Genomic DNA, 26,125 nt, shown 5'->3' on the forward strand with positions numbered 1-26,125 from the left:
CCTTGTCCAAGAGGCGTTGACATCAATTTAGTCTTCCTCACATTACAGGGGCTCCTGAGTCCAACTCAGCCTCTTTGTTATTCTGACTGCTTTTTAAAAACCATAGGGACTTGCATGTCCCAGTGGATTCTCAACAATCAAAGAGTTGGTTAACATTGCCATCAGAGATATTTTTTTATTAATTAGATGCAAGGGGCTTTTGGGTTTTTTTGGCTCACTTAATTGTATTTTTAGGCTTCTTTTTCTCTGTATAGAGCTCAGCAAGTATGTCCAAGATTTTTTTTCAAATCTAGCTTTTTGCTGTAAAATTGTCACTTACCAATACTCAGTAAAATAGATACCCTGTGAAGCTTTAAAGTTGCCATGTTCTTTTAGTGAAACACCATTAAAGGCTGTGGGAACAATCCCTTATGAATTCACTTTCCAACTCTGTAAATGTGCAAAATCAAGTACATACTCACTGGAATAAGGAATGTGATTAAAGAAATAAAAAGCTCCAAAAAACCCCACAGCTGGAGCACAGATGCCAACAAACATAACTTTGATGGCTTACAGATGATTTTGAATACAAAGCTGTTCCAATTGATTCCTTCCCTACATTTTCCTTGGAAAAATGTTAAGTGCTCTGTGGTTTGTTTGTTGGTTTTTTTAAGTGGTGAAGAGATTAGACAAGTTCATAAAGAAAGAGTTTTCAGAAAAGTATGCGTGCTTATTTGATTCCATTAATTAAAGTTAACAAACCATATGTCTGTATATTTTTAAGTGTACAGTACAAACGCAGTAGTGTTTTCAGGGCTTTTCTGGATGTGATGAGTTTGAAAGGTAAGTGAGGAAGTGGTGCAGTTACGCTCTGATAGAAATCTCTTGAAGGTTTAACTCTGCAGAGTTTATACTATGTCAGAAGACTTTCCTTTAACTTTACAAATGACGGTGTGCATTCAAAGATCACCTCTAAAACTTTTCAATTAAGATCTACCAATGGAGCTTAACTTCCAGTTAGTGTTGAACTTCAGGAAGGTATTTATTCATATATATATAGTTATATCCATGACATTTGGGTTGTAGGTAGACATTTTTAAATGTGTGTATGCTCAGGAAGTACATTATATTTGAGCATATTATAAGCTTTTAGTGACAAACAAGAACATAGCCATATTGGGAGTGACCTATAGACACCTACATTCTGGAGAGTAGCTTAATCCAGGTTTGTCTGGGTGGCTGCCCAAGCTAAAGGATACTGAAGGTGAAGGCTACAAAACAGTCTGCAAAATGTTTGAAAGGTTTTTTTTTAGCTTTGACTTGACTAAATAGCTATAATTCATGGAGTCAGGCTCTTCTTTGGAGAAAGCACATTCATCTAGGTTTCTTGAGAGCCGTTTTATGGTAGGGAGGTGATTTAGAAAAAGAATTACTTTACCCATTTCAGTTAGTAGCTTAGTTCACAGTATTGTTCTCATTTCTCTTACTTTCAATATTACCAATCATTGCATGAGTTTGGGATTATTTCATTCATGAAAAGCAGCAAAGCACGAAGACTTCTGTGAATTACTGCCAATAAAATTTGCATCTTAGTCACCATTAGTTCTATACAGTCCCAACTATAATTGAAAATATTGCATAACAGGACTTTTAATCATTATATTGGCAGTATTCCAAATAACACAGGCAGATGAGACAAAAAATAGCATAAGAAAACATAAAGGGTTATATTAAATTGCTTGTTTAATAACAATGCTGTGATTTGCAGGTCAGGAACCAAGGAGCAATAACTGTAATGCCTGTGGTACTGGAAGAACATCTTCCTGACTTTCTGAATTATGAGGTCCCCTTTTTCTTACCCTTAAACTGTGCCTAGGGAAGAAAAGTACACATACAAGGATTTAAAATAGTGGAATTAATATTAAAATATTCCAGATTCAGAGGAAAGAATTCTCAACACATTTGTTAAATTCAGAGCATTTTTTAAAAGGCTTCAAATTTGCAAATAAGTCTGGAGAATGTGTATCGGTTAGGAAGAAGCAAATGAAACAGCTGATAGTTTATGATGAGTACAGTTTTACCTATACTAGCACATGCTACAGCTTCATAGTTCATCACTTGGTAATCATCATAGAAAGGTCTTGAACCAGGAAAACTAGAGCTGAACTGTACCAAGACTCCTATTACTGTTCTCTTCTTCCTACTACCTAAAATTTTTAACTTCCTGGGCAGTTTATTGGTTTGTAAAAATCATTACATGTTAGATCTTCAACAACATAACAAATGAGCTAAATAATTTCACCGTTTTTGGGGGGGGCTGGGGGGATAAGAAGAGGAAAGGGGAAACCATTTTTCACTCGCTGCTGCCTAAGTCTTCAATGGGATTAGTTTGTACTGAGAAATATTGGAGCAGAACTTCCCATCCCTCCTCTGCAAACCTAAGAGCCAATGACTGGCTGCCTGCAGACAAGGGAGAAGCTCTATCTGATTTGGGCCTCATGCTCATTCCTTACCTTATGATTTACTCTATTTCTCTTGACTTGTTGCTGCTGAGGACTCCTTACTGTCGTTTTTCTTCACTCCTGCATTGAAATGGCATGCTATGAATGAGAAGTCTGATTTGATTATTTTCTAAAAATGGTATGAAAATAGAAGCTGGAAGTTCTGTGGAAAAATGAATAAATCAAAGTTTAAAATGTCAGTCTTTGCCTTACAACAATTCCCAGGCCTTTATGAAAGTATCTTAATACTTAAAAGCAAATTTTAATCCCTTTAAATAGTTCTCTTCATTATCGTTCCATTCCATCTAGGTTTCCATTCTAAAGAGATTTCAATTTTACAGTCCTGTTTGCATCCTCCAGATTAGATGAGTGAGTCCCTCAATCTTTCTTACATTCTTTACTCCTGGTAGTCCCTAGTAGAAATACACCTATAGAGAACAGTGTGTTAGCAAGAATGACTAGACTTACCTTGCTTCTGAAGTTACATTTCTTTGATGACCACTAGTTGGCTATAAATGACTTGCTTATAGCCCCAGGGCTTAAAGTATTGTCCCTTGTTGGTTCTTTCAAAGCTTTAGATAGTCCTCTGGGCTGTGTGTTATTAAGGGAGGGTCACAGTAGCAGAATGTTATTGATATCCATTAGTTACAAAATATATATCAGTATAGACATTACATCAGACAATTAAAAAGAGCTAATGAAAAGTTAAAACAAAGGAGGTAATAGAGATCTGGTAATTAGATAATTGCTATTGCATGCAAAAACTGATCTTCAGACAGACCAAGACAAGCACAGGCAAAGCCCAGCAGGTCCCAAAGCCTGTCTTGTTAGTTTAATGCAAAACCTGTGGCCTCTTCCAAACAGCAGTTACTCCCTATTTACTAAGCTACAAAGCTAGAAAGTGTGTTGGTGGTTTAGTTATGATTAGATTTCAGATAGACCATCCATGTTGAAATGCAAGAATGGCTCCTCAGAAAGTTTAATGGTACCTCCCATACCCATGAAAAGAAAACAAAACACGTTGGATTTTGCATAACTGAATCTCTTAGTATTTACAGCAAAGTTTCAGAAATCCCATTTCAACTAGGGATTGTCATAACGACCTTGATTTGAAATAAGTTCTCTGTTTCTGGAATTCATGCAGTAAACTTCACATCCACTAGAATAAATTCCTTATGTCATGAGCTTCTCATTCATAATGGTGGCTAGTAGTCTTACCCCATGGGCAAACAAAGACACATCTGTTTTTTTTCGTTCTGGTTGAGGATGACTGGCCATTCTTTCTTAACTGCTGATTAGTAGGTAACCCCCTTGAATGACTGCAACTGTTGTGTATTCATATATCATTGTCTGTGATGCCAGGCAGGCCTGCATTTGCTCTCCCTTTGCCTGAAATAAGATGGAACACTGTGTTGATGAGACTACATAATCTTAACATTACATGTTAGTGTTCTGATCAAAAGCCTCTCTGAGCCAGATCCTTCTGTTTATCACTCAGTTAAACTAGATATAAAACACATAGCTCTCCTTCTTATTTTTGTTCTTAAACTCCTGTGCCTGAAAAGATATATTTAGTTAGTTAGTTAGTTATTTTTAATTAATAATCTTCACTATATAAAAGAGACACATGGGACCTCATTCAAAGAGTCTCAAAGAAATTGGACTTTGGCATTCATGTAAGTCCATGTGAGCACCTAGCAAGGAATAGCTTTGTTTTGTTAAAATGCATACAACCTGTGCACCACTTCTCCTTCCTGCTATCAGTAGAAGAAAGGAAGCAGGGGACTTTTTCAAATAAAACACAAATACAGGATGTGAGTAATAATTGTATCTAGTACTATTATAGGATGAGGTGTGATTTCTATATCTCAGCTTCCACCTGTATTAAGAATTGTTCTCTGAGGCAAAATTGATGGAAGGAATAATGGGGATGTAACGTATTTGAGGATGTTATTCACATTTGGCTTGAAATACTGAATGGATAATTTATTTGCATTTTCTCTAATATTGTGTGTCTGAGACATATGAGCAGACATATGGTTGTACATTCTGTGTTCAAGTGTTAGCTAGATGCTCTTTGGAGCATTCGCATGTACAAAGTCAATTACTTGTTTCGCTCTGAGCAGGATAAAGCAGTGTCACCTTGGACTGATTCCTTCTAGAGCCCTTGTTTAAAAACAAAAAAATTATCCTCATACACCTGCTGCAGATTCTTCCAAAGGAAAAAAATACCGAACTTTCCATTTTGTAAAACCAGACACTTATTTTGACCTGCTGCTGTGTGATCAAACAAAGTTTTTTTTCCTTTTTTGTAGGATTTTAAAACGCACTTCCATAATGTTAGAAATATTTCGGCTACATCAGCTACAGTTCAAAGAACCACAGCTTCAAGGTTGTGACTTCTCACAAATCGGTCCATACATGAAGAGACAGCAATGCAATCTTAAGTGGCAAAACAATTATAAAACTATTATTTTGCTTGTATGAAAAGTAAAAAAAAAAAAAAGGCAAAATAAGAAAGAGTTCTGTTCCAGAATAGCATGTGTTGAAATAATTAGTCTAAGCAATACTTGATCTTAAGAGTTAGAAGGCAAGGCAATGATGCATGATTTTGTACACCTTAAACAAATCTTAATAAACTTGCATATATTTTCCCCTCCTTCCTGGAATCCTTTTAGGCATCTCTCTGGTGCCTCCCTACTGACACAAAAATACATGGGTTGACTCTCTTAGGTTTCATATAGTATTGGGATCCATTAAGACAGAAAGTTCATATACCATTCAGTGTCTGCAGAGTGATTGCTTTTATAAACCAAGAAATAACTGCTCAGCTTGTATGTTTTTATCTTCTATACCTCATCACTGCTGCTGAAATATTTACTTGAACACCTACACATTGCTGAGAAGGCACTATCTAAAGATGTGCTAGAGACTGTGAAAAAAATTAAGTTCTGCTTCATAAACATTTTTGAATTATGGAACTCAAATATCTAAGATACACCATTCCTTGTGTCCTTTTGAAACAGTATGAATAGGTTAATTTGTTGGCATTAAAAAAACCAACACAACAACACATTTGAGCCTTGCCATAAGGCTTCATGAGAATTTTATTCTCCAAAGGAAAATTTATTGAAAATTACATTCTGTCATCTTTGTTTGTCCCTCTCCCTTGGAATCCTGTCAACTGCTTGCATCCTCACACTTTCATCCCCAAATTCCTGCCAAACAACTGTATTTTCTTATCAGTGGAATTTCTTTGGCTATATTTGCTTTTATTTTACGTAGTCACATTGACATCTGTCTATGGGTATGGAAACTCAACTCAGTAGTATGATCTTCTATTATCTTTATTGCTTTTCTTCTTCTTTTTTTTTTTTTTTTTTAAAGGATTCTTTTTATAGGATGTTAAGGAAAAATTAAAAACAAAGTGGACCTCTTGTACTACCAATTCTGACAATTTTCTGCCTATCCTGCTTTTACCAGTGTTGCCTTTTGTCTGAGCATCTAGAAGAAAGACTTCCCCAGAAGTCCTATTTTTTGGTGAAAATTTTCTCTGAGCATCTTAGATAAGACAACAAAAGGTTCTCTTACCAACTTGTCCAAGGAGAAAAAAAATGAATGAGATTCAGTAGTGTAGTGCTTAGCAAACTTGCCCTCAGAGTTTTGTTTGATAAGCCAGGACTCTGTAAATGGTCAGATATTTGGAATTTGAAAGCAAAATGTGAGTAGAAATACTTATTATTATTTTCCTATAAAAAGCAATTTGCAGTTTATGGCTAACACTTTTATTTTCCAGTTCCTAATGTTATTGGCCTGAAAATGCCAAAAAACTGATGGCATGCTTACTGAGCTGTCAAAACGAAGCCTGTATTACAAAGCCTACACTGTAAGTTCAGGGCATCCATCCTGAACTTGAGCAAAAATTCAGTCCCGTGAGTTTGAATTGTGTATTCCAGCCATGTTTACACAGTTACTGGCAGTAAGTCCTCTCCACATTGCTAGGAATTTTCTGAAATAGACATTGTGCATTACTCAGCCTGCCCTTGTTTTTCCAATAATTTAATGTTGGTTTACATACTGCTTTGATAAGCAAACACAACACTACTACCTGGTGGCAGTCTGCAGCTTGAACATTCTGAAGGCATGGACCACTGTTAAATTTTCCAGTCTCTAGAATGAACTCCACTCTCATAACTTGCAGATATTATGTCCCTTTTTTATTGAAAAGAAGAATTTTGGTAAATGACATATTCACTGCATATTTTATTTTTTTTTGCCCAATTTAATCTGTGCAGTGCAAATCAATTCTTGCTAATCTCTTTTTTATCTTCCTTTCATAAATGAGGTTAAATGAATTTTATGATAAGTGGGGCAAAGCTGGCATGTGAAAATTTGATTTTGGGACAAGACTGACATGAACGTAACTGAGTATAGAGAGAAGCAAAGGTTCCTTTCTTCTTTAAGAGCCTGCATGAGTATTGTGTTATTATACATTCAACTTGTTGAAACTCATAAAAGGCTCCATTTGAAATGTGATTTGATTTAATTTTCCCAGGAAGCCATACTCTGTTCCTGGTAAGTTTATTTTCATTACCACAGTATTTTATTTCCTATATTTGTACAGTCTATAATTGCTTTCTCCTTTTGTTTTCTTCATGGCTTGAATGTCTTTAGCAATGCCACCTTTCCCCTATATAGTGCTTAGCCTTTTAGCTGAGACTTCAAACAAGGTGTAAAATAAAAGGGCTTTAATCCTCTCCTAAGGAATTTCCCCAGAGCAGTGGAGCATAGCCCTCAGCACTTCTGAGCTGAAACACACAGGCTATTGTCAATTAAAACCTGATCTGATTTATGCTAGGGTTGTGCCAGCTACAAAATAGCTCATACATGGGGACGTGCAAAGGAAGCACACTGCTATACTTTGCTTCTTCTTCCTCGTACTGGAAATAGAACATAATATGAAGCCAGCAACCAATTAGTTGTTTTTTTTTTTCCTAGAAACATCTGTCTTCCCACAAATTGGCTGAAGATCAAAAAAAGTGTTTTATTCTCAGCCACAGAGTTCCAGAAATACAACATAGACAAATTAAACCCTTTGTAAATACATTTCATATAAATCCAACAATATTTTAAAAGGCAAAAATGAGGAGTGTCATGTGAGAGAAACTGATTTATAGGGAGTTTTTTGGATGCTGCAAATTAAGTGGAAAAAGTGAAACAATTAATTAAATCAACAGGAGATTAGGTTCTGACATCATTCCAAAGAATGCCAGGGTCCACTGGTGGATTCAAAGGCAGGATTCAGATTTACCTAAACAGAGACAAGTGTTGCTTTTTGAGAAGCACTAGGGGATCTGGAACATCTGTGTGAAAGTGGAAGATATGCAAGAGGCCATGTGAGAGACCCACATGCTTTTAGAGCAGTTTGGAAACTAGGGGAGATAACACAGAGAGTTAAAAATGCCAACAGAGCCTTGCATTTGGGCAGTTGGATCCCATACAAGGGTAGAAGATTTGAGAAGTTGAGAAAAGTAGACATGATCATACATTTCTATTTGCCCATGTATCTTCACTTCCTGAGGCTGTTAAGCACAAACCTGTGAAAGTTTGTAGGTAATCTAAATGTACATTTGCTATCACAACTAGAGGCAAATTTTTCATATGACTCTTTCTGTGTTTCCACTTTTTAGCTGGGCAACCTGTAAAAAATTATGCTATTATTTGCACTGTCTTTTTGTTTCTCGTGGGCTTTTTGTCCACATAGCCAGGGACTCTGACAGTTAAGTTACACTGGTGCTTGCTATGGTGATTTAACTTGCTCACAGCTCAGCTGTCCCCCTTTGCTAGAGGTCATACTTTCTCACAGTGGAGCTGGTATAAGCAAAAGTGTCAGAATCTCAGTTGCTGTGCTTCTTTGTCCAAGTGATTACAAGCATAACTGAAGGTGGTTTTGTGTTTATACATTGACTGTAGCTGCAGTGATTGAAGCGTGGGCACACGTTCACATCTGTCAGCTCTGCTGTAACTTCTGCCCTGGGGAAAGGCAGATGTCTGTGGTGTGACAAAGTATTAAATTGTGCTTAAGTACTTTTTAAGTTCAGTTATGCTCCTGTTTGCTTCAGTGTGCCTGGGTCAAGGCCTGAAAAAGAGATTTATAGCATAATATTTTTTTTTAACCTCCTTGCTATACCCATTTTGCACAGATGCTATCCACTCCCTTGACGTCTAGAAAGAGAAAAATCTTCCTTGAAAGGAATTTGGGGGATGAGGGTTGTGTTTGTTTTTTTCCCTTTCCCTCATTTACAGAAGACTAGTGTGGCCTTTGAGCTAGGAGGACGTGAATGTTCATATACACATTATCTTACCATTCCTGACTTCCCTCCTGGGAAATAATTTGAGATTCCTAATACTTGGAGTTTCTGTAGGGGACAGCTGTTCATCTGGTGCTGCAGAGATCTCTGGCAGCCATATTTTGACACCTTCATTAGGCTTCCAGGTCCCCCACTAAGTGGCTTAATTTTCAGAAGTGCAGAGTATATCCTTTCTGCTACCTCATCAGAGGGTGCAGATGATAAAAACCTTGGTATGTGTCTTGTTTGTGTGGCTAAATTTATTTTAATTTCATTTAAATATTTGGAAAATTTAGTGTATTTCAACAAGCAGTTCTGCTTTTTAGTGCAGCTCCTGAGTTTGGACTGGTAATTTTGAATTAAGGTTGATGGCTCCACATCTATTCAGTTTGTACCATTTCCATCACTTAGGCATTAGTCATTTAGCAGCTGCTGTGACATTTTGAGTGTTTTCTCAGAAGTGGTGTAGAGTTTTTTCCCCAGTGATTTGTATATCATTTCGGTCACTCTTTGGAATTAAAAATACAGTAAGAATGTTAAAATAATCAGATTTTCAAAGCAAAAACATACTTCAGCTCTTTCCAACATTAGCTTTCTCAAATTTTGCTGATATTTTTGTATAAAACACAGTTTATAGCCCTTTATAATTAAAAAGAGGGAAAAAAACCCACAAGACAAACTGCGATTGAGTGCTTGTTATCTAAATGACTTTGCAAGCAGTCAGTAATTTCATACTTTCGGGTCTGTTTTGATGTATGTCTAGTTAGTAGTTGCATTTTTGCCCTCAGATTTTGAGCTTAAAATGTTAAAGTTCAGCTGAACCTAAAAGACTGAGTAATTGTAGAAAATAAGATTACTGATGATCTATAGGCTGATAAAAGGATTAATTTTAATATAAAGCTGGACTGATGATACTATAAATTACTATGGAGAAATTACTAAAAAGCTGCAAGTTTGCTCTATGCCTGGATTTAAAATAAGACTCTTATTTCTCTGCATTACTTGTTGGCTGGCCTTTCATGCAGTTCATTTTCCAGGTCAAAATATTATGGAAGTAAATGTGTCCTCAATATGTAAATTTTCAGAACTGCTTTACCATTGTGCTTCATTTGAAACTGCCTTAAGAGATGATCCATTTCTCGCTGTTGGTGTACCACCACGGTTCCTTATCCTGAGCTTCATGATTACAAGCTGTGCAGGTTTTACTTTCTTCTTCTTGTTTCACAGTTACACATTATTTTAGAGCTCTACACATTTATATAGAGCTCTCCTTGTCTTTCTGGAAGCTTACATGAAGAAAAACCTATGCTGCAGAGTAGAAATTAAGAAATGTATGCATGGTAACAGATTTGCCATCATTACAAAGTAGCAATCTCTAAAATTGATGAGTTGACAGTATTTTCATGCCTTTTAACTACTGGATTATCTTCTAACGTTCTTCCTCTCAATTAGTAAATACTTGGATACCCATGATTTCCAGTAATTAAAAAAATACATTTTAAGTTAATAATAATTAGTTCAGCAATTTAAAGTATTTTTTTCAGGACTTAGAGGGCCTCCATGAAAAACTTTAAGCTTCTCAGTAAGAGTATATGAAGCTAATTGCAAACAATTGAGTTATTACAGCAAAGTAAATCACCCCTTATCCATCTGACTTAATCTGCCTTCTTTTGCACTTGTGTTTGCATTTGTAATGAATAAAGCTACACATACAGATTGTTAGCATGGCCCAGCTGAGTGGTAACTTACTAAGCTGCAGCAAATCAGTTGCTTCCAATCAGCTGACCATACCGCCCTACATGGAATTTTGAACAATCTCCTTTTCCCCACTTCTCAAATACTGAGTGATCAGGAAAGCAAAATCACAACTCACAAGAAGCTCCATTTCATTCTCTGATATTTTCAAGTTGCAACTAGTACATTCTTCATTTTTAAGATAAAGTTGAATTGTAGAATCATAGAATCATTAAGGTTGGAAGGGACCTTAGAGATCATCAAGTTCCAGCCCCCCTGCCATGAGCAGGGAACCCTGCCACTAGACCAGGTTGCACAAAACCTCATCCAACCTGGCCTTTAAAAACCTCCAGGGATGGGGCATCCACAACCTCCCTGGGCAACCCATTCCAGTTCCTCACCATCCTTATAGTGAAGAATTTCTTCCTAATATCTAACCTAAATTTCCTCTCTCTCCGTTTAAAACCATTACCCCTTGTCCTATCACTACCTTCTCTGATGAAAAGCCCCTCCCCAGGGCCCCTTTCAAGTACTGGAAAGCTGCTACAAGCTTCTCTTCTCCAGGCTGAACAGCCCCAACTCTCCCAGCCTGTCTTCATAGCAGAGCTGCTCCAGACCTTTGACCATCTTGGTGGCCCTTCTCTGGACCCTCTCCAAGAGCTCCATGTCTTTCCTGTGCTGAAGGCACCAGAACTGTACACAGTACTCCAGGTGCAGCTTCATGAGAGCAGAATCACCTCCCTGGCCCTGCTGGCCACACTTCTTTTGATGCAGCCTAGGACACAACTGGCTCTCTGGGCTCCAGCTCACACTGGCAGCTCATGTCGAGCTTCTCATCAACTACCACCCCCAAGTCCTTCTCCTCAGGACTGCTCTCCAGCCATTCTCCCCCCAGCCTGTATTTGTGCTTTGGGTTGTGCTGACCCAGGTGCAGGACCCTGCACTTGGCCTTGTTGAACTTCATGAGGTTGGCATTGGCTCACCTCTCCAGCCTGTCAAGGTCCCTCTGGATGGAGTCCCTTTAGAGCATCAACTACTTTACACAGTTTTGTATTGTCAGCCAACTTGCTGAGGATTCACTCAATCCCACTGTTCATGTCTCCAACAAAGGTGTTGAACAGCACTGGTCTGACCCCTGAGGGACACCACTTGTCACCTGCCTTCATTTGGACATTGAGCCATTGACCAAAACTCTCTGAGTGTGGCCATCCAGCCAATCTCTTATCCACCAAGTGGTCCATCTGTCAAATCCATGCCTTGTCAGTTTGTTTTGCCCTTAGTGAAGCCATGTTGGCTGTCACCAATCACCTCTTTATTCTCCATGTGCCTTAGCAGACTTTCCAGGAAGGTCTGCCCCATGACCTTGCCAGGCACAGAGGTGAGACTGACCGGCCTGTAGTTCCCTGGGTCTTCCTTTTTCCTCTTTTTAAAAATAAGAGCTATGATCCCTTTTTTTCCAATCAGTGGGAACCTCACCAGACTGCCATGACCTCTCAAATAGGATGTACAGAGGCTTAGCAGTCACATCCGCCAGCTCCCTCAGGACCCATGAGTGAACCCCATCAGGTTCGCATAGATTTATGCACCTTCTGTAATTCCTCTGTAATTAAACGTATACATACAGATTTCAAAGCTGATGTTTAAACCCTAATTTTAAACGCGGATTTAACTGCTGAAAAGATTAATTTTGATTAATGTACATTTACCTTTAATGATATTTACATTTCACCATCTACTTGTCGTGTTGTTGCTCAGATTTGAAGGCCATATCTTTCCTACTTCAGTTGAGGCCTTCACTACATGGGAGTATAGCACCTGCTTAACTGAAATTCCTTTTGATTCAGTTTTGGTAAATACATGCAGTCATATATAGGTGGAAAATCCCTTCAGCCTTACAGCCTTTATTATTTATAGTCCTGTGTGTTCTGTTTTCATCAGCTAAGCAGTGTCTTATACTTCCTTTGTGCAGGCTTTGCAGCAGTCTAAAAGACACTGCTCGGGGCAAAAATAATTGAAGCCTTAGTCCTTTGACAGGCACCTCTGGGCTTATCAAATGTTAGCATGTTCAAGTGGTGATAACCCCAGCTTCTCATCATCCCCTATCAGGAGGTTCCCACCCCGCAGCTGAGCAGCTAGAACAGGAGGTGTATTTATGCTGTGCTGGATCATAATGCCACATGCAAAACCACAGAAAAGGGGAGGGGGGAGAGATTTGCAATAAGATTCCTGACTATGAACTGGAGAAAATGAGCCCTGAACTCCTAAACAGCAACTTACCTGCAAAACAGTACTTTTTGGTAGGATAGGGCACACTCTTCGTAACGACATTGCATAAGCAACTTAATCAGTTTCCTTTACTAGATGGACTCCCTCCCTCTGTCTGCGGCTCTTTTAAGCCAACACAATGATTTTCAGGATCTGGACTACTATTTATAAATGTTGAGTACTGACAATAAAGTATCTTTGACTCCTGATTAGTGGCTTAAGTGCGACACTTTGTAGTGTACATAAATGAAGAAAAGCACATTATTACATGAATGTGGTAAAAAACATGAAGATAAGATTTGGTACCTAAAAAATCCTCAGTCAGGGGAAACCTGATTGCTCTGTTCTTGCATGCAGCTGAACAGCCTTTCAGACCACACTGCACACCTTCACCATTTTGTGAGACGTTTCATAGACCATGGGTAAAGTAAAAGGAAAGGAGGAACAAGAGGAAGAATTTTCTGTTTAGGCCGTGCATTTTTAGAAGCATCACTTGTTTCCTAACTGTTAACAATGCATTTAATATCTTCAGTGCTCCAAGAGTGAAAAGAGCAAAGTAATTTAGAGGAAGCTTATGTCATTTTGGGAAAAGTGTAGAACATATTGTTCATCAAAATAAGATCTATGGTAAACTTAGTCAGGGAAGTCTAGAACTCAAAGTAAATCCATATTCAAAAAGGAACTTTGTGACATGACTGAATATTCATTTCCCTAGTGGACTTGAAACATGTCCATGAAAGTGAGATGAATGTCCAGTAAAAATAAACATGAAGTCTGCAGTTTCAGCCAGACACTGAATTCTGAATAGATATTGGACATACGGGCAAGTGCCAGAAAAGACATCTGTGAGCAAAATTCAGATCCATTTCCCCAAAACACATTACAAGTGTACTTCATTCTTAGTTTGAAAACTAACCATAAATTCCACTAGTCAATTCTTTGACTGGTTTTGAGGTTTTCTTCAATATTAGGAACATAGAATAATTGAGAATGGGATTTTTATTTTTTCCATTTTAGATTTCAGGTTCCCACAGTGACTATAGTTTGGGACCTATTCCTGCCTTAGCAGTCTGGGATGGTTTTATGAAAAGATTATGAAAGTAGAAACTTTCCTTATCTAAATAAAATGAATGATGTTGAATTTAAGAAGGATTTGAGTACTGAACTGTCCCAGTCTGATGATGTGCCCAACAGGGCCTGAACGTCTCCAGGGAAAATGATTCAAATTCCAGCCTTTAATTCCTTTTAAATTCCCCTTTACACCAATGGAATTTTTTCCAGTTCTTTTGTTTTAAATACACCAAATTTAAACTAAAGGATGTACTCAATCAGTATATTTGCAGCCAAAATAAAAATCCATTCCCTTCAGAAGAAACCTGTTCCTTTTGCATAGGGTAAAATTATTTCCTCTCTTCATCCATGGAAAATATTTTTAAAAACCCATTATGAACACTACCTACTAACCCTTACTTCACAGCACTACAGGACTGCATCTGCACTCAGCAATAGTCTTTGAAGTCCTGGTTCCACTGGAATCAATAGAACTACTCCCATTGATGTCAACTGAAGCTAAAATACTGCCTATAAACCTGAATATAGATGTACCTTAGCTTGATTAAAATACAATGGGGATCTTTGAAATATCTTGGTGGGGTGTTTTTTTTCCCATGTAGATGTGAAATGTACAGTGTAGAAAAAGTTGGGCTTAATGACTTTAACTTAATGGAGTTTGGTGTTCTTTCAGGTCATGCTTTTGAAATAGTAGTGTAGTAGAACAGTGACAACAAGGTAAGATATATCTGATGGTATTTGGTTGAAGAACCTAGCTTTTTTAATTGTGGAAATAAATAGAAACATGATCAGAGACTTAATTGTCTTTTGTTTGTTTTAGTTTGAAAATGCTTTTCTAAATGGATAAGACTTTACATTTCTGTAATGAAAATAAATGAGTCATTTATTTTTCAAGTTCAGTTAGTGATTTTCCTGAATGTGTTTTTCAACTACTCCAAAATAAATGTTAACTATATTTTGGTTTTTAGAGAGGGAGAGGGTTTATTAGTCCTTCAGGAAACTCACGTTTTGATGTGAAAAGAAGGCCACCTATAAATAGGAACTGTTTTTCTTTCAAGTTTTATAACACTGCTACATTCATTTTGGACTTTTTTTTGGTTGCATGTGAGATCTGTTCTCCTTTCCTTTGACTGCACATTGTTGTAGCAAACTGAAAGTTTAGAAGATAACTGAGAGACCCGGGTTCTTATATCTTACAGCTCTGTTGAGTCCCAGGTGACATACTACACCATTCCATTTATGAATCAGAGATATTATTTTGCACTGATGTCTTAATATCTGAAAAAAAATAAATATTTTTGGCCAGGCAAAGGGAAGTTTAGCACAATGGAAAAAAGAAAGCAAAAATATATAAGTATTTTAAAATCAATAGACTGATCAGTGATTCCAGAAGAACTTTCAAGGACTAATACAATATCTTAAAAGCAAAACTGTTGGTCTGAAAATATTTAAATGGACTCTTAGTGTTGATATATCTGCCTGTTGTCACTCACAGACGCTAACAGATGAGAAAGAAAAACACAGATAAGAACAAAAGAAGTACATTCAACATGGACATACTATATACATCAAAGAAATTTGTTAGGAAAGAAGTTTGTTAGGAAAAATCCTTTCATAACATAAATATATAATATAAATGGGAATAGAACTCTCTATCTCAATTGTGCTTTTATTAAAAATGGTAGTTCAAATGTGGATATGATTTTAGACTAATTTCCTTAGAAGTATCAGACTATTATGCTGTTTGGTTAATTAAAATAAAACTTTGAGTGAAAGTCACAGAGATTCTAAAAATTTTCAGGAATTTGACTGAAGGGGCTATGCAGAAGTAAAAACAATCAGTTTGTTCCATGTTCTTCATGAGAAAACAGTACCATTTTCTTCTATGTTGTTTAGGCTACATTAGTCTTTGCCAGTTTGAAATGGGTTGTTTCAGAAATAACATTTTAGTTATTCTTTTCTAAATTTAGACAACCAAATCATTGTACATATATCTTGGTTAAAAGTATGACAATATTATTTTTTTCATTTTACACAAATATTAGAGAATACTATTTAAAGCTAGAAGCAAGGTATCTTGTTACATGATCTATCATCCCAAATTATGTTTTTAAGTTACAATGCCTTTTCTCACCAGTATGCTTTGTGATTTTTTTTTAAATTTTAATTTATTCATAGACATGTATGTTGTGGTGTCTGTATTTGTGTATTTTGTGTAAAACTCTGAACTAACTGTTGAGCTGTCTCCTGAGATTTAGTATTTGAAGGTCTTATTGCATCCTTGTCAGGCATAGCCAAGCATAAATTTAACAAGCTCTGCCAACTAAATCGACTCAAAACTTAGAGGAACAATATGGTGAATTAGTACACAACTTTTAGAACAAAGATAACTTACAAAGATAACTTGGAAAATGTGGTTTAGTTTGAACGATTGCAATTACATATTTGGAGTCTTAAAATGGCCTCAAATATTTTTTGTTATAAGTGCACAAGTATACTCTAAGAACTAATTTACTTAAACCCATCACATGAGCCCCTGCCGCTTTTCTCTGTGGGTATCTAGGGGCTCCTGCAAGGAGAGCTCCTCTCCATCTCTTCCTTCAATCCACGTGCAGCACATGAGGTGGAGTTTGACAGCCACTCTTGGTTCTTTTCAACAGCCCTATTGAATGCTTCCCTACTTTTGTGTTTCATTCTTACCACTGTTTTGCTGAGATGAGACCTCAGTGTTTCATTGGAGAGTGTTATTCCACTGTGTGATCGCTTTATTATTGTATCCATGATTCTAGCTGGTCAAATTAGTTTGGAGAGGGCTGTATTCCTGAAATCCCACTTGTGTAAATTGTTCAAGTGTTGGACAAGGTGAGAAGAATAACCCAGGCACAGATAGCAGTTTCCATATTCCTGGTCCCTGATAAATCCTTCTAATCAGACTATGTCTTCATGCTAGCAGCACTAAATATACCCATGTGTGATCTGAATGGTGACTTTTCTCTCCCCTCCTTTACTTACTACCACATCTGAGACCATTCAGAGCAAGATGATTGTTCTGCTTATAATGGAGTTTCATAGTGTCACATCACATCAATGCTTTCATCAAGCCTGATGCAATTTTAGATTCCTCTCTGTAGCTGAGGCGGTAGTTGATAGAGCAGTTCAACACTTCACTGTTGTTAGAGAAGCCAGCAGGCTCTACCAGATCATTATTAGTGCCAGAACTTCATGGAGTCATCCATTGTTATGATATTCCTCTAACTTTTCTCAAAGAGAAATTATTTCCTGCTGTACATATTTTCCGGGCAATCTAAATGTACTTTGGTTTCCCTTGCCATTCTTAGCTTTTTATGGGTATTGTCCAGTGGCTGAGTAGACAGGCATATGTTTTGGTTTAGGAGGAAGAAGAAGGTAATTTTGTTGCGTTGGTGCGATGACTTCTGGTGGCTAAGCCCAGGGGACACAGAAGGTGTTACTTAGGACCCTGAGGAGGTCCAGGGGGCAGAACAGAGAGGGGTCAGATGACCTCAGTATTCCCTCCCATTTTCTGCCATACCTGTGAAGCACCAGAAGGGTGGAAAAGTTGCCCCTTGGCTCCTCTAGCTCTACTGGCAGACATCTGGGATGGAGGATCCTGGCTCTCTGTCTTCAGCTCACCATGTGCTTTGCAGAGCCCAACTTCATGCATTGCTGGGAAGAGACCTGGCCCTTTTTCCCATGTCAGTTCTGACATGAGGGTCCTGTGGACTCATATCAGTGACCATCAAAATTGGGGGTTGTCTGTTTATTTATTTATTTATTTATCATTAGTTTTTTACTTGTTACTATTCCTTCCCTGTTCCATGAAACCTGTTCTAGTTCTTATTTCCAACCTTGAAGTCTTTTGTCCTTATTCCCCATTTTGTCTTCTCCTGGGAGAAGCTATGCACTGGTCAAGAAGAAAGGAAAGACTAACAGCTGGTCTCTACGCTTGACTTTTTTTTTTTTTTGGCAGAAGAAGGGCTGTTTAGTTTCCTGACTTAAGGGACAGCTTTCTTTTCTGACTCATGTAGCAACCAACATATGAGTATGCTCTCTATTAGGGTGTATGATGGGACTACACATCTCAAAGCACACTGATTACTGGCAGTCTGTCTTTCTAGAAATGAGTGAGTTGATGTCTTCATCTCAGGTGTGTATTAGCAAAGCAGCTTTAAATAAATTGCTACATTCCTCTATTGCTTAGTTTTACTGGACAAAAATAAAGGTTTATTTCATATCTCACACATTCTGCTATTCATGACCCTCATTTGTCTACCCCATATCCAGAAAGACAGACCTAGCATTTCTAGCAGTTGTTCTTTTTGATTGAAAAATACTAATTAAAAAATCAAGAGCACATAAGGAACTGAAACTTTAAGGCCATTGTAACTGTATTGAAGCAAAAATTTTAGTACATACTATATTGATTGAATTATTCCTGCTTATGTGCTACTACAAAAGAGCTTGTGTTTCAAGATGAATGATACAGCACTTCTCCTAAACTGTCACTGAATTTTTCCAAGACATTTGCCTCTGCAACAGAAAATACTTTGATTTGGAAAATGGAAATATATGGCAGATGTTAAATGAATTAAAAGCTGACTCAGTGACAAACTGAAAAATGTTATGTTAATGGACAGAAATAAATGGTTAGGATGTGTCTAGCAGGGTCTGCCTGGCATCAGTTCTTGGGTCAATATCACTTAACATTTTTATCAACAGTCTAGACAGTGATATAAGACATCTTCAGTAAAACTTGACCATGACAGACATTGTTGAAGTAGTAAATAATATGCTAGATAATTGCAGAAGAAAGTAATAAAACATATTTTATTATTCCCAAACAGTAGCTTCTTTTGTGGATAGGAAACTATATGTAGTTGTAATGCTGTGATTTAGAGGAAGACAGGTTATCAGAGATAATTGGGTCTACTTAAGCTCTTTGTGCAATGTTGTGGAAGAAAAAAGCACTATTGTAACAATGTATGTATTAAAGTCAGACTGTCAAGTGGAACGGAGTCATGATGAACTCTGCATGCTGTATTGATAAGAGAGCTTCTACAGTGCTAAGTCAAATTTTAGTGCCCATTCTTCAGGAAAATAAATTAAGACAAAAGGAAGACATAGGGATACATGGGAACTAAGGTCAGGTTTTAAATCCTATGTAGCTTTAAGAAGTTCAGCTTAATTTATCATTATGTATGTATTGGGCATGAAATAATTTGTTTGTAGGTATGAGATACAGAACAGTTTTAGTATAGTTGATAAAGGCACAGCAAAATTCAATGACTGGAAAATTAAATTAGGAGGAAAATACAGGCTTGAATCAACTTGCAGTTCGTTAGCTTTGGGGATTACTCAATAGTGGAACAGCTGATGCAGGGAGGTGATAGAGTTGTCAGCGCTAGATACCTTTGAAAAAAAAGAGGGAAAAACAGCAAGTGCTCTTGGTAAAAGATGCACCGTAATCCAGTCGCTGGAGAGGCCTACACATTGGAAGTAAACAGCCAGCTGGGATAGCAGGTGGGGTGGTTCTGGCTGTTGCTGGGACCTCTTAATTTTATTATTTCCTTTTGACAGTTCATGTGCTGTGAGGAAACCTGTCGTACATGTTCTGTCCTCAATCTAAAACATACAAGATTTAAATACTTGCCTAGAGAAGTCATGACAGAATTACTTCCCCTTCTGTAAACAGGACCTGATTGTTTGTTCTTTGCTGTCTTCTGATCCAGAAACAAGTCAAGGCTGGAACTCAAATCCTGGAAGGGTTGATCTAGTCCTCTGTGCTCTGAACAGGTTGTCTTTCATAGATAGTCCCTGAGTGTGACTTGTGTGTTCACCATACTAGTGATCATCAGATTTTAAAATGGGAAGTGCACAGCCTTAAGGATGGAACAGGAGTGGTCCGGCTGGAGACTTTGGGCTAAGAGCTCTTTTACACCTGAAGTACCACAAAATGATGAAATCAGAAAATTTGCCACAAGCCCACCTGGCCTCAGAACATGAGAGTCATGAACAAAGTGCTGGGTTCTCCAGTGTATGGATGTGTTACTGGGGCAGGAATTTCTGAAGAATAATTATTTTTCCAACTCTAATAAATGGAAACATTAGGAAAGCTTTCAGACAAAGAGGTTGCTTTTATATCTGAAATAGCAGCACAACCTTAAAACCAAAATATAGGTTGAGCAACTACTCTCAGCCTAACTGGATATATTAATAAATTAGAACATCTGAGAGAAGAGGCAGTGGAGTGAAGAAAGTGTGAGTAAAAGGCTAATTCCACCATGGGAAAGAGGAGCAGGAAATCTATTGCTTGTTGGAACATGATGGTGTCAGCTGGGGTAGGGATTATGGAAGGAGGATGTTGTACTGTGTGAATAAACCATTATTTCTCCTGTGTCCCTGTTTTGTGGTATTTAGTGGCATTGCAAACTCAATAGGCTCCTTTTGAGAAGCTAGTCTCCTCTGTTTACCTTTCTAAGCGGTCAGAGGTAGAGAGATGATTTTAAACTCCCACTGATGCTGATTTATTTTCATCTTTCTGAATTTGTCAGTTTGAATTCATTCAGATATGTAATGGTTGTTTAATTTGATCTACGTAGTTTACAAAGCATTTGCATCAGATAAAGTATATTGTTCTTTGGGAAATGAATCAGCAGGACCTACAGATCTTGAGGATACTTGTCGGAAGACACATATGCTTGAGAATATTGGCAATGCTTGAGAATATTGGCAATTCTGCATTTGTTTCTTAGGTGTAGCCTGTTCCCTTTGGCACATATCAGTTCATATGGAATTTGGTTTTGATGGTAGGTTTAGCTATACTGGAGCTGTGGATAACATGCACCTCAGGGGGCCAGATTCCATAACAGAAACCATGTTTTGTCCATTGTCCCCATGTAATACATAAACAATGTATAAAACGGACATTGGCTCACTACTTCATATGCCACTAGCTTTAACAAAGAAGTTATTTGTTTATTCATGTCTTCTACTTGCAGTTTATAAGCATTGCACTTAATTAAAAGCTTTAACATACTTAGCTATTAATTTACAAATCATGCACTGAATCATGGTACTTAGAGTGTTTTGTTTACCATTCTTATGGATGTAATAGATCTAATTTGTACTGGTATATTATTGCTTTTAGCAGTGTGATACTTCGCTTGCCTAGAAGCAGAAAAAAAACCAAAACACATTTTCAGAATGAGATTGGATTTCAGAGTTTATTGATGATCACTGATCTTGGAAATGCAGGAAAAAATATCAGAGGCTTTTCTTATTGGTTAGTGTTTTGGCAGTTTTGAGGGTTTGTGAGGGTTTTTTTAAAGCTATATTGAATTATTTTATTAATTAGGACCATTTTCTTTCAGGAGTATCAGCCTTGTAACACCAATTCCTGCCCAGAGTTAAAAAAGACAACTCCTTGGACACCTTGGACCCCAGTCAATATTTCAGACAACGGCGGCCACTATGAGCAGCGTTTCCGATACACCTGCAAAGCGCGCTTGCCTGACCCAAATCTGCTAGAGGTGGGGAGGCAAAGGATTGAAATGCGTTACTGTTCCAGCGACGGCACCAGCGGCTGCTCGACAGATGGTAAGCAAAGCGAGAGTGGCTGTATGATGCCTCCTGCCAGCAAGGTGTCTGCAGTTCCATTTTCAGCTCAGAGTGGAAGTTTTTGCTTGCTGGCATTTTGCGTAACAGAACTGGTAGTGAGAAAGAGAACATAGTGATCACAACGGGGAATCTAGGGTGTACTTCTTCTGGACATAGCTTTATTTTTCAGACTAATCAACTGACTTTAACCACTAATAATGAGATCTGCTAGGTTATTTTAATATTCTTTATAAAAATCTGAAAGCCATGGCATGGCAGCTGAGTTCTTGGAGGATTCCGTCACCTCCTTATGCTCTCTCGGTTCTTTACTGGTGGAGAGTTTGTGCAACATGAAATGTATTTGACATATGTTTAGCTAGAATGTGTAGTATTGATCCTTAGAAGTTTTTGTTCAGCAATTCTAAAGTAATATTCATGCATTTGTTTAATTAAATACTGACTTTATAAACTAGATAATTTCTAATATAGAAGTGTATGCTATTACTAGCAATATATTTCTGAGATGGAAAACAACTCCTTAAAAATCTTTTAAACTTTAGATGACTTTGAATTAGAAATATTTTATTTCAGATTTTGTTCTTTCCCTTTCCCTAGCAGCAAGGTATAAGTTTGAATAATTCTTATATGTATATATATGAAAAAAAAAAAAAAGAGAATTTCTGACAGTCACTCTAATTTTATTAATAAATTGAATTAATTATCCAGCTTTAATTACGTATCAGTGTTTCTTTTTAATTACTAGATTTTAGTTATATAATCTAAGGAAAGACTTACTTTTAATTATTACATTTTAATATCTATAAACCTGCTTTCCACTTAGATAGCATTTTGTATCTTCACAACACCCAGAAGAGAATTTCTGACAGTCACTCTAATTTTATTAATAAATTGAATTAATTATCCAGCTTTAATTACGTATCAGTGTTTCTTTTTAATTACTAGATTTTAGTTATATAATCTAAGGAAAGACTTACTTTTAATTATTACATTTTAATATCTATAAACCTGCTTTCCACTTAGATAGCATTTTGTATCTTCACAACACCCAGGTTAGCTGAAAATTTGGTGAACTTAAGGTATTTGACTTACCTAAGGCTGCAAAGAGAGAGTGGTTTCTGAGTCTCTGGACTCTTGAATTCTCTGTATTTTTTCAGACAGACCAACTGTTGTAAAAATCACTTTTAAATATTTCCTGCCTCTATTGCATTTACGTGACAAAGTTTTGCAAGTGAGGGGGGCTGCAGAGGTAGCTGGAAGCTTCTCCCAGGCTCATCATCCTTTATAGAACCTCCACTGAGTCACATGTCATCTGTGCCTCTTCGGAGGGGGCAGGATGTTATTAATTTTTTTTAAGAAATACAGAGTAGTGAACTATGTGAAATAATGAAGCAAAACCCATGGTACTCCAGATAATAATTAGTTTCATACTCTATGCCATTCCCATTTCAGGTAGTCTTGTCTCTAATGTTTATTTTTTAGCTCTGGATAGCAAGGCAGGTTTTGCCATGGAGCAACTCTTGTAAAAAATGTTTCTGCTATTCTCCTGTTTTCATCCATATTAAATTTCAGTCTAGCATTTAGCAAAGATTTTGCTCTGCTCAGATGGCTGTATGGCTTACCTTACTTGTCCTAAAAAAGATTTTGGGTGGCAGTGCTGCTTTTTGCTGTCTTTCAGCACTTTGAAATTTGTGACATTTTTGAACATTTCATTACATTAAATCTGAAAGAAGTATTTTTACCTCCAGATGCTACAGAATTAGAAGGGTTACCACAACAACTAGAAGCAGATCTTCTTCTAGGTGTATGCACGGGTAGGCTTCACAATCCTGAGGGATATGGATCAGGTGAAGAGTACAGTCAGTACAGGGTTGTTCAGCCTGGAGAAGAAAAGGCTGCAGGGAGACCTTATTGTGGCTTTTCAGTATTAAGAGATGTCTATAAGAAAGATATGGACAAACTTTTTAGCAGGGCCTGCTGCAGTAGGACAAGGAGTAATGGTAAATGGTGGGTTTAGGCTAGATACTGGGAAGAAATTTTTGACAATGATGGCACTAAAACACTGGAACAAGTTGCTCTGAGAGGTGGTAGATGACCCCCTCCCTGGAAGCATTCATTGTCAGGTTGTACGGGGCTCTGAGCAACCTGATCTAGTTAAAGGTGTCCCTGCTCATCTCAGGGGAGGTTGGACTAGATGGCCTTTAAGCCCAAACCATTCTATGATTCTGTTTTCTTGTCTGAGAGCTGAGATGTGAGCACTTTGGAGTACACAAAAGCCAACACACTATTAGGGAGCAGGTTAATAGGACAAACCAATGCAAAAGCCATTGTGTCCTAGATCGCATTGCTGCAAGAAAATTAAGCATGGGGACACCTTTCTGAGATCTGAAGTCATGATCCTAAGTCCTTTCCTGGACTTGGATGCGTAAGCTGACTCTTTTACAGATTATGGTCAGAAGTAATAGTGCCTACATTTGGTTAAACAAAGTGTTCAGACAGAGTGTAAGAGACAAGGATGTGGGTTTAGATGTATTATTTGCCTGATTATCTTGAAGATTTTTTTCTTTCACTTCTGAATATCAGATTTCCAAATTTCCTAGTGTTGTAGTTTATTTGTTGCATCTTGCTGAAGTCGCTGCTTTGCTTCATTTGGAAATAATCACTCACTGGACCAACGTATAAGAGTGACCCTGTTGCACAGTAATTGAAATGTTCATCTAGGAGAAGGATTTTTGCTGACTAACCCCAAAACTACTGAATATTTAAATACTACTGAATATTTAAGTACTTTATATTGAGTAGTCAACAGGGCAGAAACTATTACACATCTGTCCATTCTTTCTAGTGAGTGCCCTTATAACTTTGTCATTAATTCATGCTCATTCTTTTTTTGACCAGGGAGACTTTAATTATTCTGTAATGAAAGATCAGATCCAACCAATGTTCCATTACTATGGATGTCAGAACAGTATGGATTGAACATTTGGCCAGGGGGGCAGTAATTTAATTTGCTGATGGGATGAAACCTACTGACTGCCTCTAAACTGCAGGGTCCAGGAGTACATCTCTCCTCCTAGGTTTGGATTTGAGTCAATACACCACCCTTCTACTGCTCCTTGATTTCATGGGAAGAAAATACATGAATAAGAGTCATGTGGTATAGTTGTGACTTTTGGAACTGAAAGATCTCAGGAGAATGGGAAACGGTGAATTTTGGCAGACACCTTCCCAATTTCTGGCTAGATTGCAAGGAAATGTAACAACTTACTTCCACCTGCTCAGCACCTGGACACAGTGAAGCATTCTTTTCATTATCCTGCTGTTGAACTGTGCAATTTACTGGCTTTTATAGGAAGATTAATACTGGTACAGCATGCTCGGCATACCTCATTACCAAAGATGTGTTCTGCAAAGATCAGTTCTCTGTTCTTTGCAGAAGAGCCATTTGTCAGAAATTTTCTCATTGCATATAATCTCCCACTATGCAGCTATATTCATGCTGTGTTAAACAGACTCATGTTTCACTGTCAGATGCTAGCAAAGCAAACTTTCTTTGCAGTGTGAGCTTAGAGGTAGAACTTCTTGCCAGAAAAACCTCTAGACTCCTCTTGAGTGTGGTTAAGACTTCTATCTCAACAACAAAGTGGTAGCATTTGCACACAGTATTCATGATTTTCTGATTTGAAGTTTGATTAAGAGGAAATAAAAATACCTTTTGTTCTCTACCTTGGAGTTTTGAAGTGGTGTTTGATTAGGGAAGGGACAACTATTTCTAATAAACTGAGGGAGACTGTGTACGTTGTTGCACATCTTAATGCAAATATTTGTACACTCCAGCATTAAAAGTCTAGAAATTACATCATCATAGGCTCTCATGTGTGCTGTTGAAGCATATTAAACATCTGTATTAAAGATACTAATTGACTCTCTGTAGGATTATCTGTTATATAAGCACAATGAATTGTATTGAAAACATAAGTGTTTAATCCAGGGATAAAAATGTCACATGGTACAAAGTTACTGATTTTTCCAGGTTGAATATACCTCATCTAACTCTACACTCCATTATAGTCAGCAAAGACAGCTAGCACCCCTGAGGGATCCATCTGAAAATAAGTATCTGATATAACAGACGCAAATCACCCTCTAGAGGTACTACTTTCTTTCCATGGTGTACACAAAGGAAACTAATGATGAGCTTAGACAAGACACTTGAATTTGACATGGCCAAAGTTAAAGGAGGTTAGTTCCCAAAATACCTTCAGAAAGCAATTAAACACAGACAACTCTTCTAATTTCAGGCAGTCAGAAAGAGTCTTTAATGTGGTTTTTTCAATTTTTTTTTTTGGGGGGGGAGGGGGAAGGTGGTGGAAGAGAGAAAGAAAAGTCACAAACTGTTTAAAGGAGAAAAAGGCATCTGGAAACCTAGACTTAGATTCCCAGTTGTCACTGCTTTCTTTATGCCAAATTTAACACAGTAGTTATTTTTGAAGGCAGGTTATAATTTTGTCTGAAGTATGATTTTAGTGGCCACAGTCTCTTGTGAAGAGATATATTAAATCCTAGCCTTACCCACAGGACATTTATAGTGCA

At 37.4% G+C, this 26,125-nt stretch overlaps 1 protein-coding gene across 1 annotated transcript in view; it reads left to right on the plus strand.

Annotated features, from left to right (window-relative positions):
• Window positions 1–26,125, plus strand: part of SEMA5A (sema domain, seven thrombospondin repeats (type 1 and type 1-like), transmembrane domain (TM) and short cytoplasmic domain, (semaphorin) 5A) — a 241,042-nt gene that overhangs the window by 186,257 nt on the left and 28,660 nt on the right. Inside the window, exon 15 of the mRNA XM_010001362.1 lies at window positions 21,289–21,514. Within this exon, the coding sequence (XP_009999664.1) occupies window positions 21,289–21,514 (226 nt within the window). The remainder of the gene's footprint in view (window positions 1–21,288; window positions 21,515–26,125) is intronic.

Source organism: Chaetura pelagica, unplaced genomic scaffold (assembly GCF_000747805.2).
Source record: "Chaetura pelagica isolate M959 unplaced genomic scaffold, ChaPel_1.0 scaffold317, whole genome shotgun sequence".
Classification (NCBI taxonomy): Eukaryota; Metazoa; Chordata; class Aves; order Apodiformes; family Apodidae; genus Chaetura; species Chaetura pelagica.